The sequence below is a fragment of the Podarcis raffonei genome, chromosome 6, assembly GCF_027172205.1.
Source record: "Podarcis raffonei isolate rPodRaf1 chromosome 6, rPodRaf1.pri, whole genome shotgun sequence".
Taxonomy (NCBI): Eukaryota; Metazoa; Chordata; class Lepidosauria; order Squamata; family Lacertidae; genus Podarcis; species Podarcis raffonei.
This window is the reverse complement of record NC_070607.1, coordinates 10,984,899-11,006,059: the sequence shown is the minus strand read 5'-3', so window position 1 is coordinate 11,006,059 and position 21,161 is coordinate 10,984,899. Positions and strand designations below refer to the sequence as shown.

General features: G+C 44.0%; 2 protein-coding genes and 1 long non-coding RNA gene across 5 annotated transcripts in view; 1 reads left to right on the top strand and 2 right to left on the bottom strand.

Annotated features, from left to right (window-relative positions):
• EDEM3 (ER degradation enhancing alpha-mannosidase like protein 3) overlaps window positions 1–4,210 on the top strand; it is a 34,801-nt gene extending 30,591 nt beyond the window's left edge. Inside the window, exons 19-21 of one of the 2 annotated variants that reach the window (XM_053391394.1) lie at window positions 309–494; window positions 1,948–1,995; window positions 2,774–4,210. In XM_053391394.1, the coding sequence (XP_053247369.1) occupies window positions 309–494; window positions 1,948–1,995; window positions 2,774–3,165 (626 nt within the window). In that variant the 3' untranslated portion in view covers window positions 3,166–4,210. The remainder of the gene's footprint in view (window positions 1–308; window positions 495–1,947; window positions 1,996–2,773) is intronic. The other variant, XM_053391396.1, reaches the window with a different exon arrangement.
• Window positions 4,211–13,345: 9,135 nt separating this feature from the next.
• LOC128415336 (uncharacterized) lies at window positions 13,346–16,668 on the bottom strand. The gene is made up of 2 exons (XR_008330916.1): window positions 14,199–16,668; window positions 13,346–13,817 (listed from the first exon to the last, which is right to left on the bottom strand). It is a non-coding gene; the product is annotated as an uncharacterized LOC128415336 (long non-coding RNA).
• Window positions 16,669–18,153: 1,485 nt separating this feature from the next.
• NOS1AP (nitric oxide synthase 1 adaptor protein) overlaps window positions 18,154–21,161 on the bottom strand; it is a 76,241-nt gene continuing 73,233 nt past the window's right edge. For both annotated transcript variants that reach the window (XM_053391413.1, XM_053391414.1), the window contains one exon: window positions 18,154–20,233. In XM_053391413.1, the coding sequence (XP_053247388.1) occupies window positions 19,765–20,233 (469 nt within the window). In that variant the 3' untranslated portion in view covers window positions 18,154–19,764. The remainder of the gene's footprint in view (window positions 20,234–21,161) is intronic.

Below are 21,161 nucleotides of genomic sequence, written 5' to 3'. Positions count from 1 at the left end.
TTAACCTGAAGCCCCACTTTAGCAAATAGGGCCTCCCGCTGCTGCTGCGCCGCCGGAGCACGACTTCTGTTCTCATCCAGAGGCAAAGTTCTTAACCCGAGGTACTATTTCTGGGTTAGCGGAGTCTGTAACCTGAAGCGTATGTAACCTGAAGCGAGGTACCACTGTATAAGTGAATCTGGTTGTATTGGTCTGAATTCTGCTAACCAGGTTTTATACTGATTGAAGGTCCAAGTAACTTTCAAGTTCCACTGAGAATTCAATGGGTGAAAGTTAATATTAATGGAAACCCTGCTTGTTCCACCTAGATGACAATGAAGGAAGCAGCAGCGACACAGCTCCTCTCTTCCAGATGGCAGGCGATGGCAAGAATACAGACGACATCACTGTGCCAATGCTGTTTCTCTTCAACAAGGAAGGCAGTATTATCCTTGATGCCATCCAGGAATATGAAGCTGTAGAAGTGCTGCTTTCTGACAAAGCAAAAGACAGAGGTAAGAGCGAAAACCATGTTAGCGTGTGAAAGCTGGCCCCGGCTCAGTTAATTCAGTCCAAATTTCAGCACGGGAGAATATAGAAAGAGGAGAGAGGCCAAAATAATAGGATGAATGCGAGTCTCAGGAAGATCAGCAAATGCATAATACAGGCATAGGCAAACTCTGCCCTCCAGCTGTTTTGGGACTACAATTCCCATCATCCCTGACCACTGGTCCTTTTAGCTAGGGATGATGGGAGTTGTAGTCCAAAAACAGCTGGAGGGCCGAGTTTGCCTATGTCTGGCATAACAGCACTAAGGTCAGTCTTCCCAAAGGACTGAGTAGGTAGCCAATAGAACACCAACTTAAGTAAAAATCCAAGAAATTATACACTTGTCAGTCTAATTTTCCAGGTTTGCAGGTAATTGGTAGAAAATTTTAAGGCTACAGTAGCTAAACATATAAATCAGTGGATATGCCTTGGGCATGATGAATCTCAGTTTGAGCACTATCCCACCTTGAAGTCCTGTTGATTCCCATTGGGGTGTTTTAGCAGGAACGTAATTTAAAAGGCTGTCTTAAGATGGCTTGCAGGCCTGTTGTATCTATTTCAAGATGCAAGTAGGTTCTTCTCGATTAGGGCCAAGTTAGCATTCTCCTTGGGACGTGGGTGGCACTGTGGGTTAAACCACAGAGCCTAGGACTTGCTGATCAGAAGGTTGGCGGTTCGAATCCCCGCAACGGGGTGAGCTCCCGTTGTTCGGTCCCTGCTCCTGCCAACCTAGCAGTTCGAAAGCACGTCAAAGTGCAAGTAGATAAATAGGTACCACTCCGGCGGGAAGGTAAACGGCGTTTCCATGCGCTGCTCTGGTTCGCCAGAAGCGGCTTAGTCATACTGGCCACATGACCTGGAAGCTGTACACAGGCTCCCTCGGCCAATAAAGCGAAATGAGCGCTGCAACCCCAGAGTCGGTCACGACTGGACCTAATGGCCAGGGGTCCTTTACCTTTAGCATTCTCCTTAAAGCTCCCTAGATTTCTCCCGCCTTTTATGTTTCTCTTCAGGTGGCAACTTTCTGACCGCTGTATCACATTTTATTTATAAAAGCATTTGGGAACTGCCCTCTCACAAAACAGTGGGTCAGTGTACAACAACATAAAGACATTTAAAAGCAATACAAAGCAATAATTAAACTGATTGGCTGCTCAAGGGACATTTTAAAGGATGTCATAGACCCCATAGCATAAAAATAATCTTTCAGAGAAGTCTGAAAGTCAAAAGCGAGGATGCCTTTGTACGCAGGGACGGCATGTCAACAGTATTCTTGTGTTGGTGTGCGGTCCCTTCAAACCATTTTCTAAAGCAGCAGCTATGTTAATGAATGAATTGCCATTGTAAGTTAGGAAATTTCTGAATTTAAAATGCATATGTGCTTTTTCCCTTCTTCCTGTGCTACCCTTGGATTGTCAGCAACTATATTTAAAGATAAAATGATTCCAAACTACATTATTGATAGCAGTAAGTATCAAACATCTGTATGTTTTTGCCCAAAATTCTGAAAGCATTTCTCCTTTGGGATGTTCGCTTTGACAATGCTGAATTGTGATGCAAGACGAACCAGAATTGCCTAATCCTTGATTCATGAGTAGTGTATGTTTTAAGTCATTGAGGTGCTGTTCACAGTTGGTCCCATAGGTGACATATGGACACTAATAATCCCTAGGAGCTTTGGGGCAGATAAACCACTTGAAAGATCAGCCATTGGTTAGTTCAGACTGAAAGGGTCCTTTGGGCAGATTATAGTAATTGATTTTTAGAGACCTTGGAAACCATGCATATATTTTCTTTGCAGAAAATTTCTTTGGAATTGTTCCAAAAATAACTATCAGCCTCAAACTCTTACACACTAAACATGTGTAATAAGAGGGTTAATTATGACATTATTAATAGCTGTGTTTATTTGATAAAAGCTTGAAAACAGATACAGCCCTACCTTGGAAGTGGAACAGCTTAGTTCCCAAACATTTTGGCTCCTGAACGTCGCAACCCTGGAAGTGACTGTTCCGGTTAGCGAACTATTTTTGGAAGCCAAACGTCCGACGGGGCTTCCATGGCTTCCGATTGGCTGCAGGAGCTTCCTGCAGCCAATCAGAAGCCGTGCTTTGGTTTTTGAACGTTTTGGAAGTCGAACGGACTTCCGGAACGGATTCCACTCAGCTTCCAAGGTATGACTGTACTCAAGAGCCATAAACTGCAGTTGTTTAAAAAAATCATTGTGTTCCTTTCCCCTCTTAAGATTTAGAAATGGAAAGCATGGATCAGAAGTCATCTGATAATGATTCTCATAACCAGAGGTCAGAAGAGATTTCAGCAGATTTGAACTTGGTCAGTCAAGACCCAGAAGGAGAAGTTGGGCTGGAGTCACCTGCAGAGTTGGGCAGCAATAGTGTTTCCCTTATGGACCAGGAATCCTGTATCCCTAAACTCCAGGAAACTAATAAACTCCAAGAAACTAGTAGTCAAGCATCAGACTTGGAAAATCACCCCGAGGAACAATCAAAGATTGAAACTGACTCCAGTCCCACTGATAGTTGGGATAATAATAAAGGACAGTCTATGGAATCAATATTAGCTGATTGGAATGAAGACATAGAAGCTTTTGAAATGATGGAAAAGGATGAACTATAACTTCTAATAAAGTGCTTGTGGGACTACAAAGTGGTGAACTTGATGGAGGATAGTAAAGACCCTAGCATCTGAAAATTAAAAAAAGAGAGAATTGTTCAGTATTCTGAGGAACAGCCAGGTTCCATTGGCAAAAGCCAGCATGTGTTAAAATTTGTATTGTTTTTGTTCCCCCTGTTTTATGGAAAATGGGAATGTGCAATTGACCCATCTGCAGGGTTCCTTTGCATGGTGCTGTAGCACAGGAGGTTCATTCAGGGAATGGTTTGGATCCCTCCTGCGTTCCACGTTGCTGTAAGTGAGCTTTGTCTAAGCCTTAGGAAGCAGAGAATGAATGAAACGGGGATTTCAATGCACCACCGAGTCTGGATGGCTAGTTGGGGCACGGCACATGATGGCTACAGGCTGGCTGTTGGCGATGATGCTTTTTCAAGGGTCTATACCGTATCTCAGAAGCCTTTTTATGGAGACATGGCAGAAGGCACTTCAGGCTGTGGTGGCCTTTATAGTGAGGGCAGAACAGCAGGCAGCTCTGACGTGTCCTGTGCCACTTAATATAGCGAGTGTGCTGTACCTCCTTTATCACATCTTCCATTTATTATTTTGAAGAGCGACCAAGATAACTTGGATTTATTATTTTTTTAAGTTCCTAGTTCAAGTCAAGATTGCCTTTGATTTACAGACTATGTGCTCGATTAGCAAAAAAAAAGAAATTAAAACCGCAGTTAATTCTGAAACTTGAATCTGAGTAATGGGGCATAGCCTCTTCTCTACACTCCCATTACTTTTCTTTTGAACCTTGCACAGTGAATCGTGAGCTAAAATAAGCCAAACTCGCTTCCTTGCCGATTTTCTGGGAAAGGTACCAAATCAGATAGTGCTGGGATAGAATTTATTTCATTTTATATTTTTTTTGCAACTTTAAATCAGCCTTACATCAGTAACATCTCTCTATTCCTGTATAGAGCTTAAATTTCTGTGCACGAAAAGGCCAGTATGTCCATAGGAAAGTATGAAGTCAGTGAAAGACTGGTATCATGTGTAGATTTTTTTTTAAAAAAAAAAGTTGTAGAAATCCTAGTGTGTTTGACAGCAATCATGTTTCACAAATGTCTTAAAGTGAGCTTCTTCTTTTTTTTTACAAACCCACATGTAGCTAAAAGACAAAGAAAAATAATACAGTTGCATCTACGCAAGACTGCCGGACGTTGCTTATTTATATCCAGTCTTGATTACGTTTGTCTTTATTGTTCTCGGGTTTTTTGGCTGTAGGAAACTGATTTGACACGGCACAGTATGTGCTGTGCCCTGTTCTGCCACTTTATGTATAAATGTGTTTTTGTTTTAATGGAGAACTAGCAGAATCCCTGTTAGGGTGCTGGGCTGTATGTGGGGAGAGGAGGGCTTGTACCCCAGTGATCTCACCGGAGGCGAAATTCATTCGGTGATGGGCGTTTTTGGAGCGCACGAACTGTTAAAACAGCACTTTACCTTCCCCATAGAAGTGAATTATCAACCGTTGACTTAGACATACATATAGGGAGAAAGTAAAGCTGTATCTCTTGGGATTCTACTGGTATGTGAACTAAACCTGCTCTCTGCTTTTGTACCCCAGTGAACTGAGCAGTTCAAAGGGCAAGTATACCTTTATCCGTCCAGTCCCAGATTGCGTCAATGTCGCGTGCAACACAAATCCTTAGAAACTGGCTATATAACAGTTAGGTTCATTTCCAGTCGGCACCCGAGGATTGATCCTAGCACAAAAAGGTGCAAAGGCACCTTTCTAAAAAACATATCAGCCAGGTGGAAAGACCTTATTCTTATGGATGAAACAGTGGTGCGAAATCTTAGTGGACAAATGAATAAAAGTGTCCTTTAACTTTTTTCAATTCTTTTTTCCCATTTGCACATGTGAGTGTTAGATGTGGGGCCTTCAGCGGTTTTTTGTGGAGTTCCCAAAGATGAATTATGTTTAGACTGGAGGCTTTAATTTTGTAATGATTATTTTTTTTTTGTATGTGGACTGTTCCTTCAGGGAATTTGAATAGAGGCTTCTCTAAAGTGTCCTTTAGTAACTTAGGCCTAGAGCTTAGAGGAGAATGTGTGCGTTTCAGGCCAAATGCACTTAATTTTAAGTTAGAACTGTAAAAAACAAGTGGGATGTTCTGCATGTCTGAGTAATAGTGCCACTCGTAAAAAACTTCTCAATATTAACTCTGTCCTAGGCTATAACTTACCCCATTAAACTGCTATTTTCATTAGGCCTTCAATAGTAACGGATCATTTGGTGTTTCTGGTGAACTGGTGTTTCTGGTGAACTGAATCTTTAGTCATTGTATCTTCACCAAGTGTTTTAGACAAAACAGCAGCTGCTAAATTCCATTTCTTCCTACCGATAATTTATTAAGAGTGTGAGCTACCTTCTGCTTATTTGTACATAGTCCATAATGTGGATTTTTAAGTTGATGTGTTGACATCGAAATATCTGCACACCTTTTGAGTTTTCCTCATTAATTCAGGGATTATTGAAAGATTCCCTTGCCATTAGAAAGGAGCATCTGAACGGTGGTAGAGTCTACCTCAGATATAGGTTGCCCTTTTATATATTTTTTGTTCTTCATCATAGCCATAAGCCTGTTGGACAATAGCAAAACAAGGTTTACATGTTAGTAACTAAATTTGGAGACTTGTCTTTTGGAGAGAGCTTACCAATTATGAGTTAATATCTTCATATCACAACAAAAGCCCTTTTTTTGGACAAGCATTCCTGTATGTGGTTGAGGCGTTTTTTGCGGAGAGGGTATCAAATGAGCTGGCACAATAACAGGGTTAATTTCTCATCAGGATCTTCCTAAACCTGCTGCCTTGTGCTTCTTTCGGCGTAGTTATAGCAGGTTCACAGAGATCCCAGAGACACCCTATAGTTAGGACAACAGAGGAAACATTCTATGAATGCATAACCGTACATCCAGATTTTATAAGACTTTTTACCAGCCCAATTTACAGCCATATATTTTCTTATGATGTAATTTATGAAAAGTGTAATAAGGGGTGCTGCAACACGACCGTTGTTGGGTTTTACTGTCTGGTAATTTTCAGTGTGTACAATATTCCTAAGGGCAACTGTGTACTGTGATGTAGAAGTCTGAGCTCAAAGTGTATATATAATCCTTGTATATAAAATTGTGTACCTAATTATAATTGCTGATTGTAAAGATTTAATAAAATATGTAAATATTCTGGTCAAAGTGTTTTGCTTCGTACAGTATATCGTTTAAAAGTTCCTCCTTATTTCTACTCTGTCATTAACATCTTGTACCTTCCTCTGTTTCCCCCTTGTCACTCCCTTGTTCCTCTCTCGTACCTCTCCTGTCCCATCCATTTTCCCCTCCTAATGCTTTATGATATCTCCTCCAATTTTTTTTTCCTTATTCCTCTGAGTTCCGCCTCTTCCTGCTCTGTTTATAAGTGAATGAAATTCCTTCCGGGAATTCCCAGCGGAAGGGGATGTTATTCTTTTTGAGTGCATCTGTTAAGCGTTTATATTTTCCTCTTTTCCTCCTCAACCTAGCTGGTATTTCACGCATGATTATAATTTCTTGTTCTTCAATTCTGAGTTTTTTCTTCTTCTTTGCTTGCATTATTTTATCTTTTAAAATTCGCGAGTTAAGAAAGACTAGGCAATCTCCAGGCCACCTATTGGGTCTGGCAGTTCTTGACCTAATTCGGAATGATCTGTCCATGCAGATAGAGATGTCTTCTTCTTGGATTTCTAACCAGGATGCTAGGGCTTTTATTATTACTTTGCTTTGACTTATTGCAAAGTATTGGAAGACGCAAGATTTACCCACTCTGGAAGAATGGCAGATGAAGGTGATCGACTGTATGGGATTGGCGGAAATGACTGGCAGAATCCGTGACCAGGGAGAAGAGTCGGCGGAAGAAGATTGGAAGAAATTTAAGGACTACTTACAGAAATATTGTAAAATTAAAGAATGTTGAATGATGTTGGATTGAAATTAAGGGGTTTTCAGCTGTAATGTTATGAGATAAGGATTTGCTGAGTAAATAATTTGAATTGGAATACAAGAAGGGGAGGTATGAGGAGGTCAGGGAAATATGTCATTGAAAACTAAGTTTTGAGAATTGTATGTGTTTTTTTCTTTTTTCTTTTTTCTTTTTGTTTGTATAAAACTGGAAACTTAATAAATATCTTTATATAAAAAAAAATATTATTACTTTGCTTTGTATATCAAAGCAGGTGACAAGCAAACAAGTTTCTCCCAGTTGCACAAATGTTCCTTATCTTCAAATATAAATACCAATGCCAAATCTAACAGATGCTCCCTTCAAAATTTAGCATAAGTGTAATCTCAGGCATGACGAAGGAATTGGTGTCCTTTCGAGGCCATAAGTGACATTATCCGAAAGGTACGGAAGAAATATAGAGGGTTGTTGTTTTTTACAGCTCTATAAAATTCTCGTATGCCTTGTAGAGGAGTTGCTTCCCCCTCCCAGAAAATAAAAACAGACCCTAAAAGACCTCTCAAAGCTCCGTAAGCTGCCAAGACCTTACTGGTATGCATTTGTTTAATATAAGAATATAATATGGGTTTCAGTCTACAGCAAATGTGCCGGAACAGCAAAACAAGCATAAAGGTCAGGTCTGGGCCCCACATTTATTTAAGGACAATTCTGGGGCATGTCCAGAGGAGGATAACAAAAGATGCGCGGTTACACTGATGATGGCGTTTCTTGGTAGAGTCTTTGTCTTTTTTTGGTACCAGTTAAAGTGCTTTTTGCAGTCCCATTTACATTGAGGTGTTTGATGCCCTCTTTTTTTTGTACAGTCATACCTCAGGTTAAAGTCGCTTCGGGTTAAATCTTTTCAGGTTGCGTCCCGCGGCAACCCGGAAGTAATGGAATGGGATACTTCTGCGTTTTGCCGCTTGCGCATGCGCTCAAAATGACGTCATGCGCAGAAGCGGCGAATCGCGACCTGCGCACGTGCAGACGCGGGTTGCATTCTGCTCAAGTTGTGAACGAGGCTCCAGAACGGATCCCTTTCGCAACCAGAGGTACCCCTGTATTTATGTGAACTGCCCTGGAAGTATCTATCGAAGTTCATAATTTTATTTTCGTGGTTTTTTTAAAAAAAATCACCTTCCACCCATCTTTCAAGGCAATGCTCAAACCACAAAAGCAGCTGAAAAGAAGCAACGCAAAAGCAACAAATGAATTCAGAAACAATGTCAAGGAGTCTCTCATGACAGAAACCTGTTAGTCCAGCTGGGGAAGGTTATCAGAACAAAAATCTCTTCCATTGTTTCCAGAGAGCGCATATTAGTAGGAACTTGTTGCATCTCAACAGAAATGCTATTGCACAAAATGGGCAGCTACACTAAAAGCCTGGCTCTGATGCCAGTGTCCTGGAAGAAGCAAAGATCCCCAGTGTCGAAGCAATGATTCTTCAACATCAACTTTGTCGAATGACATGAATGTTTAAGATAATGTTTGTTAAAAGACCAGAAGCTTTGTTGCTAGGCATTATAGGTCAAGACTTGCCAAACGAACAGAGGAAACTACCATATTTTTCGCTCTATAGGACGCACATTTTCCCCTCCAAAAATTAAGGGGAAATGTGTGTGCGTCCTGTGGAGCGAATGCAGGCTCCTTGGCTTCAGCGATAGCAACGCGAAGCCTCTGAAGCGCAGTGGGAGCGCTCCCGCTGTGCTCTGGAGGCTTCGCGTTGCTTTCGCTGAAGCCTGGAGAGCGAGAGGGGTTGCTGAGCACTGGGTACCTTTGGGTACCTTTTGCTGAAGGGTAGCTGCCCCTTCAGCTAAGGAGCAGCGCCCCTTCAGCTAAGCGGGTTGGAGAAATGGAAGGGGCTCCGTTTCTCCTGCAGCTTCGCTGAAGGGGCGCTGCGCAGAGAGGGGGAGATTTTTTTTCTTCTCCCTCTCTAAAACAGGGTGCGTCCTATGGTCGGGTGCGTCCTATAGAGCGAAAAATACGGTATTTATGTACGCCACAACAGTGGCTAGGATACTACTGGCCCAAAAACGGAAAGACAAAATACCAACTAAAGAAGAATGTCCAGGGTAAACTGATGGGCTATGTGGAAATGGCGAAGCTAACTGGGAAACGTAGAGACAAAGACAATAGAGAATTTAAAAAAGAGTGGGAACCATTTATGTTATACTTACAAAAACATTGTAATGAAGTGAACTCACTAGCAGGGTTTGGGTAAACACAATTAACAAAACGAACATAGAGATTGAGGTGTAAAAATTGGGAAATAATAAAGTGTAAGAGGCAATTTGAAAACAATTACTTTATAAAAAGTATAAGAATAGAAAAATATTTAATCTAAAGAATTTAATATTAAGGTATGATAAAGCAAGCAGGAGAAGTTAATACGTAAAGAACCAGAAGAGGAAGTTGAGGGAAGTCATGGGGGTGGGGAATATGGAAATTGTATTTTTTCTTTTTCTTGGAGATTGTAATGTGTATAAAATTGTAAAACTTAATAAAAAATTATTAAAAAACAAACATCAACTTTGTTGGACTGGTCACGTTGTCCGGATGCCTGATGATTGTCTTCCAAAGCAACTACTCTATTCCGAACTTAAAAATGGAAAGCGTAATGCCAGTGGTCAACAAAAGAGGTTTAAAGAATCTCTCAAGGCAAATCTAAAAAAATGTAGTATAAACACTGGCAACTGGGAAACACTGGCCTGCGAGCGCCCCAGTTGGAGAACAGCCTTTCCCAAAGGTGTCACGGGCTTTGAAGACGCTCGAACTCAGGACGAAAGAGAGAAACGTGCTAAGAGGATGGCATGTTTGGCAAACCCTCACCGTGATCAACTCCCACCCGGAAACCTATGTCCCCACTGTGGAAGGACGTGTGGATCCAGAATTGGCCTCCACAGTCACTTATGGACTCACTGTTAAGACTTCATGGAAGACAATCTTTCTGTTTAGGGAAGTTTTTAATGTGTGACATTTTAATGTATTTTTAATCTTTGTTGGAAGCCGCCCAGAGTGACTGGGGAGACCCAGCCAGATGGGCGGGGTACAAATAATAAATTATTATTATTATTACTCGGCTATGAGTGATCACCAAAAATATAGAAAAGAAATATAACATGGTGGTCTCTTAAGTATCTGATTAGCACCAACACTGGGATGCAATCAACTCTCTTGCAAATGTGTTGGAAATCAAAGACTCAGCTGAGTTCAGAAATGTTTAAACTGCTTTGAAAGGAAACGGATCATTCCTCTCATGGCTTTTCTGGTTATGTAGCTAGCTGCTACAGTAAAAGTGTGAAGCCGCTGTCTATACATGGTTAAGTGGGAAATATAATTAGAAAAGGAACAATTAGAAGCGAAGCGAGGATGGTCTCAGCACAGATTTCCCCCCTAATTTAATTTCGGCATTGGTCTTGCTTTGTTGGACAGAGCTACCTAAACATAAGCATGTGTGTGATGTACCCTCCTATTAGAGGATTAAAGATTAAAGATATAAAAGATTAAAGGGTAAAGGGTAAAGGGACCCCTGACCATTAGGTCCAGTCATGACCGACACTGGGGTTGCGGCGCTCATCTTGCTTTATTGGCCGAGGGAGCCGGTGTACAGCTTCCGGGTCATGTGGCCAGCATGACTAAGCCACTTCTGGCGAACCAGAGCAGCGCACGGAAACGCCGTTTACCTTCCCGCAGGAGCGGTACCTATTTATCTACTTGCACTTTGACATGCTTTCGAACTGCTAGGTTGGCAGGAGCAGGGACCGAACAACGGGAGCTCACCCCGTCGCAGGGATTCGAACCGCCGACCTTCTGATCAGCAAGTCCTAGGCTCTGTGGTTTAACCCACAGCGCCACCTGTGTCCCTCATAAAAGATTACTGAGCTGCTATTTTAGGAATCAGCTCTCCATGACACACTGAATAGCTGCATCTCCCTGTGACTTGATTCAAAGATGCTATTAATAGATGGGGTCGCATGATGTTTTGGGGAAGGTATGCCTTATCAAGTACCTGAATATCTGGTTTCTCTCAGCAATATGTTCTCTCTTTTAAATCTCCTGGCCTTTAAAGGTTTTGAGCAGACTGTGTTGGGGAAAGGGTGCAATGCATTTTTACCTTAATCCTACAACGGAAGCCTACTGTAGCCTTAATTTCAAGCTTTTATCCAACAATTTAAGTGCCGTTCAAGTACTCAAGATGTGGATTAAAAGGAGCCAGGATCAAGAAATCACTTTTGCTCCTTCAAACAAACAAACAAACAAACAAACAAACAGCAGCATTTGGGCCTCAATCCTGAAATAAGTTCACCTGAATGTACACTATAGGCTTCAGAACTGTAAAGAGTAATAGGCACACTCTGGGGAATTATTTCAATTTCAGAAAAGGATGTTATTGAAGTTGCAGCAAGCATGCTGGAGCTTTTAGCATCTGCATCAAAATCCAAAATCCGATACTGCTAACATTTTGCAACATGGAGACTACGTTAATGAGATGTTTCCTCCAGAAGAGATGAGCGAATGCTCGGGGAATAGCATAAGACTGTACTTTGCATTTCCCGTAATATTTATAAGACAGCGCAATAGTCAAGATTAATGCTTAATTTTCTGTGGCAAATGCCTTTGAGCCGGTGTAAAGGTAAAGGTACCCCTGACCATTAGGTCTAGTCGTGGCTGACTCTGGGGTTGCGGCGCTCATCCCGCTCTATAGGCCGAGGGAGCTGGCGTACAGCTTCCGGGTCATGTGGCCAGCATGACTAAGCTGCTTCTGGCGAACCAGAGCAGTGCACAGAAACGCTGTTTACCTTCCCGCCGGAGCGGTACCTATTTATCTACCTGCACTTTGACGTGCTTTCAAACTGCTAGGTTGGCAGGAGCTGGGACCGAGCAACGGGAGTTCACCCTGTCGCAGGGATTCGAACCGCCAACCTTCTGATCAGCAAGTCCTAGGCTCTGTGGTTTGACCCACAGCGCCACCCACGTCCCTTGAGCTGGTGTAGGTGATGGCAAAAAATAAATAAATTTAAAAAGGCTAATGAACAAATAAGTTGAGTTGCCTGTGAAGATTTGAATCCAAGATATGCTGCGCTATAAATCACATAAAAATCAGCACCTGCTTCCTTTCAGAGGAGGACATGGTAGTGGTACTATCACATGTATTTTAGTTCTTAAGATATAGAGCAGGGGTGTCAAACTCAAATTCATCGGGGGGCCGCATCAGCAGTTTGGTCACCCTCAAAGGGCCGGTTGTTCAGGCAGCCGTTGGATCTGTCACATCACAGGATGTCATGCGCTCAATATAAAAACAAGTGGAGGTTTCCTGAATGCATGTAAAGTGGAGGTTTCCTGTGTAGAATGGCCGGCACCGCTAGAGGGCAGATGTTCTCTGGCTTGTAGGCTGCCGCGCATGCGCTGAAGAGGCGGCTTTCTTGTGTCAAAAAAAAAAAAAAAGTGAGAATAAAAGGTGAAGGCTGGCGGCCGGTGGCAGCTACACGGGCCACATGACGAGGTCTGGCGGGCCGGATTCGGCCCGCGGGCCTTGTGTTTGACACCCGTGATATAGAGGGATTCCCCAGATCTTCTGGCACTTGCCTTTATTGTGTGAAGAGTTACAGAAAACTGCCAGAAGATGGCAGTCCAGACGAAGAACTGCTAACCTAAAGCTTTAAAGTGCAAGAACTACCTTGATACAGCAAAACCATCCCTATTCTGTGCTTGTTTTTCAAACTGTGACCATCTACATAGGTGCCTCTGTAGGCAAGACTAGAAAATGGTCTATGGAGAGTCCAGCATTTGAATGAAGCCACAGCTGCACTGAAAAGAATTTGGGCGGAGATAAAATATTTTTAAGGGTGCAGTTTGAGGGGATGCTAGTGGTTGTGTTTCTTTTTATACACATAAAACAGATTACCTGCAAGGATTTCTGTTGGGGTGCAGTGTTGGTATTCAAGTGTTGCAGCCAGCCATGCCTTCTTTTAGGATCCTTTCTCCACATAAGAAATGCAACATAAAAGGAACATTTTTGCACCATGCTTAAGGTCTTAAGGCACAAGATGTGTGCAAGAAGGTCAGGCAGACATTCAGCAAGAGAAAGTCAGCTTTAGGCACCCTGTTTTTGTGGTGTTTCAGTTTATGGAGAGGAGGGGAAAACCACCGCAACTCATAAGGTGAAAAGAGTTTATTGTGCAATATGAACTGCCCACACCAGAACACATTTAGATTACAGAGTTTAAAAGCTCTATCATTTTTCTTGCGAAACCTGTGATTTTCAAATACTAGTGCTGTTGCAGATTCTCCTTCATTAAAAAGTGATGAAGATTTCTTTCTTCAATTTCTACATATCAGTACAAAATACATTATAATTTTATATAGGACATACGCATAAACACATACATATCCGAAACAGGTATCTGAGCGACAACGTTAAGACATCTGAAGAATGAATACACTTCAACAGGAGTTGATTCGACTTTCATACTTTCCCCAGGTAATTCTTTTCTCAGGAAAGTGAGGCTGCGGTTCTGTGCACACTTGTTTGTGAGTAGGCTCTCACTGAACACCACCAGGGGCTTTACTTCTGAGAAAATATGCACAAGGCAATGTTTATCCATCTTTCTTTAACTGTAAAAGGAATGCTTTTCAATTATAGTCCCAAATGCAGATTAGCACCAATCTTGCACTGAGTAGCTGAAGGAACAGACTGGAAGACATCTGGGTTCAGCGCTAAACATCCTGAAAGAGGCAAGGAGACGCACAAGGGAATTGTCGTCACCTATCTTATCTCCATCTCAAGCAAATCTCAACTCTTTCCTTGCCAGCCACTAACTGCTGCGCACTTAGGCCGACACCCTAAATTGCCTACTCTTTAACTTTCGGAATATCTTAATCAGGGCTCATGCATGGAGAAAAGGCACATGCATGGGAGTGGGCAGATATGGGATGGAATGGCTGAGAAAATATGCACAAGGCAACGCTGCACAATGTTTAACCATCTTTCTTTAACTGTACCTAAACACATACATGTCCAAACAGTTCATCATCTCACACGCAAACTTCAATCTGAGTAGACCTGTTATCCAGAATTACAATTTGCTCAGAGGAGCTGGATGGATCACAGTCCAGTCCTATAAAGAGCTGGTGTGCTTCAGCGCAATGATTCCACTGGGTTTAGTTGTGTCTTAACTCTTCACGTGAATAGGTTTTGGGTTTTTTGTTTCTTAAAAGAGGCACTATGTCTTAAGAGCTAGGTAATAAGAATTCAGTAGCAACGATGGGGAAAACATCATCTGCTGAATTTCTGCCTGTCCCAAGAGTGTTGCTTCCAAAAATTCTCATAATTATTATTTACAATTGTTAATATTCTCTAAATATCTGATGTGCATAGTTCATGCTCAGTAATATTTTACTTCAGTAGATATCTGACAGCAAGCTTGCAGGGTTACTTCCTAGTCCCACCTTGGCTCCTTTCATAGATTAAAAAAAAGGTACAGGACACCTGGATGGTTAAGTCCAGTCCAAGGTGACTCTGGGGTTGTGGCACTCATCTTGCTTTCAGGCGGAGGGAGCTGGCGTTGGTCCACAGACAGCTTTCCGGGTCATGTGGCCAGCAGGACTAAACGGCTTCTGGTGCAACAGAACACTGTAATGGAAACCAGAGCACATGGAATCGCCGTTTACCTTCCTGCTGCAGCGGTATCTATTTATCTACTTGCACTGGTGTGCTTTCGAACTGCTAGGTTGGCAGGAGCTGGGATAGAGCAACGGGAGCTCTCTCCGTTGCGGGGATTCGAACTGCTGACCTTCCGATCAGCAAGCCCAAGAGCAAGGGTCAGCAAACTTTTTCAGCAGGGGGCCGGTCCACCGTCCCTCAGACCTTGTGGGGGACTGGACTATATTTTGCGGGGGGGGGGGGAATGAACGAATTCCTATGTCCCACAAATAACCCAGAGATGCATTTTAAATCAAAGCACACATTCTCCTCGTGTAAAAACACCAGGCAGGCCCCACAAATAACTCAGAGATGCATTTTAAATAAAAGGGCACATTCTACTCAGGTAAAAACATGCTGATTCCCGGACCGTCTGTGGGCCGTATTTAGAAGGCGATTGGGCCGAATCCAGCCCCTGGGCTTTAGTTTGCCTACCTATGCCCAGGAGGCTCAATGGTTTAGACCACAGCCCCATAACCTTTCATAACCTTCAGGGAACATTGTGGCATCAGCTGTTTGGCCAAGGACTCCAAACAAGTTGCAAAGGATTCTGGGGGCATTCCCTAGAGCGAGGGCAGAGTCAGTGACGCAAGGGCACTCTTGGGATTTTCTCTTGCACACCATGGACTAGGGGTTGTGCCCTCAAACGCACCCAACATTCCCTTGCGGCTGCACAAATGCAAAAGAAGATCAGTAGCAGCCTTTAGCCACTGTCTTTCAAGGAAGGCCATTGTGGATCTGTCCTCACTACGGAACAAGCCATAAGATTCGAAACAACTTGGGGTCCCCTGAGAAAAAGTTTGAAAACAATATGGTGTGTCGAGAAAGCTGGCATGCCTTGCTATTTAATAATATTTGATAGTTCGCAGGTTATTTAATTGTATTTGATTGATAGAACTGATGATCGATAGAACTATCTGGCAGTTCCATCTAATTTGGAGCCTGCATAGTTTGAAAGATTTGGCTGGTATGCAGATTGGGTGCTTTGGAAAGCAGAGCAGTTCAGCTCAGACCACTCCAGACTGCTTTCTTACCCCCCTTTTCATACAAATGGACTGCAGAATAGGGAAGACGAAGTAAATCCATTTTTTTTACTACCCTCCAAAAAGAGGGGGAAATGTTATAGCCATTTCTTGATCTCCCTGTGTGAGTTGACCATCCCCCCCTTTTTTTTGGACAGAATTGAATGATATCCTTTCTTTCTGAGAGGATGAAGCTTGTCAAATTCCAGATCAATAACTGGAGACTTTTGTATGTGTGTTGGGCATCTTTGATACATTGGCTTATTATTATTATTATTTTAACAGACTTTTCTGGCAGAACTGGATGAAATTTTCAGGCCTAGAGGTTCCTTCCCAGAAGATAATTCCCACCAAATTTGAGGATGGCTTTTCCTGCAAGTTTGAGGGTAGTTTTTAAAAGGTGTAACTTAACCTTCCCTATTCTGGGGTCAGTTTGTATGAAAACGTAGAAGTGTTTCTTGGTAAGAAACCTGGAAAATTTCAGATGGACAGGTGCAGGGATTTTTTGTGCTAGGTATGTTTAGAGCGGGGTGGGCACTACAAAGGGATTTATTTCCTTCTCCCTTCTGTGGTTTTGTGGGCAATTTATATCCATATACAGTAAATAAGGCAGAAAAACCTAAGGAGAATGGCTGTAAAGATGAATGAAAAACACTTTTAGGGTGCTTTTAGTTTTCCTGCTCAGCTGAAAACACTGCAGAAAGAAACTTTAAAGTGTTTCATCACTGACAGAATAAAATATATTAAAGTATAAAGGTAAAGTCGTGACCAACTCTGGGGTTGCGGCGCTCATCTTGCTTTACTGGCTGAGGGAGCCGGCGTACAGCTTCCGGGTCATGTGGCCAGCATGACTAAGCCGCTTCTGGCAAACCAAAGCAGCGCATGGAAACACCGTTTACCTTCCCGCTGGAGCGGTACCTATTTATCTACTTGCACTTTGATGTCCTTTCGAACTACTAGGTGGGCAGGAGCTGGGACCGGACAACGGGAGCTCACCACGTCGCAGGGATTCGAACCGCCGACCTTCTGATCGGCAAGTCCTAGGCTCTGTGGTTTAACCCACAGCACCACCCACGTCCCTTATATTAAAGTATAGACTGCTCTTTAAAGTTGGGCTGTTTCTAAAAGGGATCCCCCTCCCCGTTTTGTAGACAATTTGCTGCATTCTGTGTTGTGTAACTGTGCTACACACACATCTATACACACCCGCACAGTGTTATATTAGTGCTTAGTGCAACCATACAACCCTGCTTGCCCCCAGGGCACCCCCTCACACTTTTATTCTTTCAGCCCGAGAGCAGGTATCCAACCCACTCTCCATTTTAGAGCAAGATGCTGAGCGCTTTTCTGGCCTTTATGCTAAGCAGTGGGAGAGGAGGCAGCAGAATGGCAAGCCAGGCTGGCTGCCTGGCACCTGTGGTCCTCTATTATTAAGCTGCCTTTAGCAGGAAGGGGTGTCGTGCCCTTCGCTGCCAGGCAACAGGGGAGCTGGCACAGCTTGATTCAGTTTGTGGAGACCCCGTGGAACTCCATGCGCTACCAGGGGCGTTGGTGCCAGCAGCACCCAACCACGGAACGCGCAGCAGTGGAGACAGGCAGCTCCCCATTTGTGATGGGCCTTGAGCATCCTTGGGAACACTATGTGCTGCTGCTGACACATACATGTAGCCGCAAAATGCATTGAAAGCACAGGATCAGCCTCTGACATTTTGCTTCTGCATCCCTCCCAAAAGCCCTGCGACGGGAAGGAAGAAAGGAGAACCCTGGGAAAGATTCCGCAGTTAAAAGCGAAAGCTGTCCATCACAAAACTACGACCCCACATTTTCCACCCTTGTTTTCCTGATAAAAGCAAACTTGGGAATAAATGTTGCAGTTTTCGCAGATACACTGCCTCTCTCTCTCTGCCTCCAAATCTCTGGATTAATGTGTGCAAGGCTTTGAGGGGATCTAATTTGGTTTGGAACATTTTGGAGGGAGCCCAGTTTGGCTCGGACATCTCCTGAATTTCTCCAAATCAGCTTGATTCAGATCGGGAATTTGTCTGACTCTGAGGCACGCACCTAATCTTTCTCTCTCTGTGTGTATAATTCTTCTTACAGCATTTGATATATCGTGCAGCCGTAACTGACAACTTGTGGAATTTCTCACTTCAAACCCAGCAAAATTGAGAGATTAAAAAAAGGGGAATTGGGGAGAGCCTTACCAATGTTAATTAAAAATTGCACATTGAAATCCAAGTATCTCATTTAACATTTTGTACCATTTTATGTAAACCATTAAGAGATTGTTTTTTTTCTGATTAAGTGGTATATAAAAACTTGCTAAGTAACATAAACACTTTGGTGATAAATAGGAAGGTTCGCTGAATTTCAAATGCTTGTATAAAAGACAGATGATGTAACCAGGTATGTGAAAATTCACCAGCGAGGTGGAACTCCCTTGTCCAGAATGTCTGGTGGCCTGAGACTGTTTGGAAATCATCTGAGCATCTGTGGTGATCGTGCAGCTGTGGCGTTTCATCAGCTCTTCATGCACAATGGAGTTAAAGCCATTTGATTGGCATTTGCAAATAGTACTGCTGAATATGCTTGCCATCCATCTGAAATGTAGCCGGGCATCTGTAGTGCAAGTCAGATGGAAGGGGCTTTTGCTATCTTCATATCCTGAGGTAAAGTGAGAGGAAGGGTAAAGGAAACACCAGCAGATGACAGAGAGCACACTGATTTCAGTACAAGCTGCTCATTGCTCTCTCTTTGGCTTGAAAACACCCAGTGCTGAGTCTGGACAGCAACGGGGGGGAGGAAAAGGTTAAGGCCAGGACTGAAGACTTCTAGAAAGACAATGAGGTACACTCCTAAGGGAGACAGAAGCAGCAAAGACTATATTCCTGGAAGACACTGACAGGACAGGCGGCTCTTGAGCAGAATCCTGAAGGGTCCCCCCCCAAGGTCTAGGAATCTTGTGTGCTTAATGAGAAGATCAACTTGGCAAGAGAGATTAAGGTCCCTAGTCACCTGAATAAATAGGACTCTGCCAGGAATTCCAGAAAGAAGAGTTTTATTAGAAGGCCTGCTGGAGTCAAACACAGCTCAAACAGAAGGAAGGAAGGTAGGTCTTGTTCCGAGCAGAGGAGTAACAGGAACAAGACTGTGAGAGTGGCTGTAAGCAGAAGATCCTTTTGCTTCTCGCCGTGAGGTTTTAAGGGATTGGTCAACGAAGCTGGCTTAAAGTGCTTCCTTATGCAGAAGTTCGGCACGAGATGAAGATGCTTCATGACAGCAGACTCCTAGGTGGCAAGGCTAGTGACTGGCAAGGCTACCGGCACGGCGGTGATTTGACTCTGAATTGCTCACCAGCCACCGGGAAGCACTGATGAATATAGACAGCTGTAGGGATCAGAGTCCCGGGTGGCAGAACTGGCAGGAAGAAGACACAGTGCTACGGTAAAACAGCCGGACAACAGCTAAACAACAGCACTTTCCAGCTCTGCTCACAAGGACCAGTCTTTGGAGGGAAGTGATTCTCATTCTGGCTGTGCAGTTTCAGCATTCCCAACACCCCGACTCAGGTTGGGCAGGTGATGTTTGCTCAGGAGGGTCGACAGATGCTCCACTGGTTAGCAGAGCAGCCCAGGCAGCCCAGAGCCCCCAATGGCTGGCTTCCCACGCCAAATGCAAACATTTCTGGGTTAGGACACCTGCCTTTCTTGACCTCCTGCCCATAACTTTACCCAACTGGAGCCACCCTCTGGCGATGTGGGGTCCGTTCCGTCATCAGGCTCAAGAAATGTTAGAAAGGAGCAGCCGAAGCAGGGACAGTCTTGCTACGAAACGGGAGCAGCTGAGATGATTCTACTCAAACGACAGCAAATCTGGACTGTGACCTTCAGCTTCCAGGGTGGACGTCTCTGCCATGGAGGGGCCCACGCTGCTCTCGAACTGGCATTCGGGAGGGCTCTTGCCCACACTCAAACTGAGCTGGAGCGCCACATTTTCCGGGGAGGGAGGTATCCTGTAAGCAGTGTTTAGTTTAGGCTCCAAATTCTCCTTATAGATGAGATCAGGCACCCCACAGGCCCGGCTGTGGCTGGTCCCAACCTCCTCCTGCGTCAACAAACCCATTTCGCTCTGCGCTGCCTCTCTCCTGGAAGGCTGGCATGTGTGTTCCTGGGTTCCCTCGGGAGAAGAAGCCTCGGCGCTACCTACCAATGGCTGGGAGGCAATCAACATATCTTGGGTGGTCTTCAGAGCTCTTGGGGTGCGCTTCTTGGTAATCTCCGGGGGCGGATTGAGCCGCGGAATGGCATCGACAGGAGCCCGCCTACAAGCATAAGGAGAAATGGTTAAGGGAGGCACTCAATGAGAACGGCGCACTACCGAATCCTTTGAAAAGCATGGCTTGAAACCAATCATGGCTCACAGCTCTTCGTGTCGCCAGCTTCTTTCTAAGAAACAAGATGGCAAGAGCTAACGGCTTCCGTTTCAACCAAAACTAGAATGTGTAGCACGCAGAAGACAGCAAAGTGCAGCCAGCGCTTCACCTACCAGCGCAGCATAGCTTAAAAAGTGGAATACACCTCCTAAGACCACAGGTCCTTAGTTTTCTTCCACCCCAGGGCTGATCTGGTGGAGAGTCCCGTCCCATTTCCGCCTAACTATTGTGGTGCACTGCTTTCTTGTGCATAAGTAAATCAAATGTAAAAGGTAAAGGTAAAGGGACCCCTGACCATTAGGTCCAGTCGCGGACGACTCTGGGGTTGCGGCGCTCATCTTGCTTTACTGGCCGAGGGAGCCGGCGTACAGCTTCCGGGTCATGTGGCCAGCATGACTAAGCCGCTTCTGGCGAACCAGAGCAGTGCACGGAAACGACGTTTACCTTCCCGCCGGAGCGGTACCTATTTATCTACTTGCACTTTGACGTGCTTTTGAACTGCTAGGTTGGCAGGAGCTGGGACAGAGCAACGGGAGCTCACCCTGTCACGGGGATTCGAACCGCTGACCTTCTGATCGACAAGCCCTAGGCTCTGTGGTTTAATCCACAGTGCCACCAGCGTCCCTAAATCAAGTGTAGCAATGGGCAAAATGGCCTAGTACCACTTTTCATGACCTTCTGTTAGCTGGATGTCCTGGGACTTAAACCTCTGAAAGGTGTGAGCCCCTGGGGGTTGTGAGCCTTGGAAATTCAGATGTTGTCGCGATTCCAACTCCAGCCCCAGTGCAGCACAGCAAAAAGGTTAAGGTACCCCTGG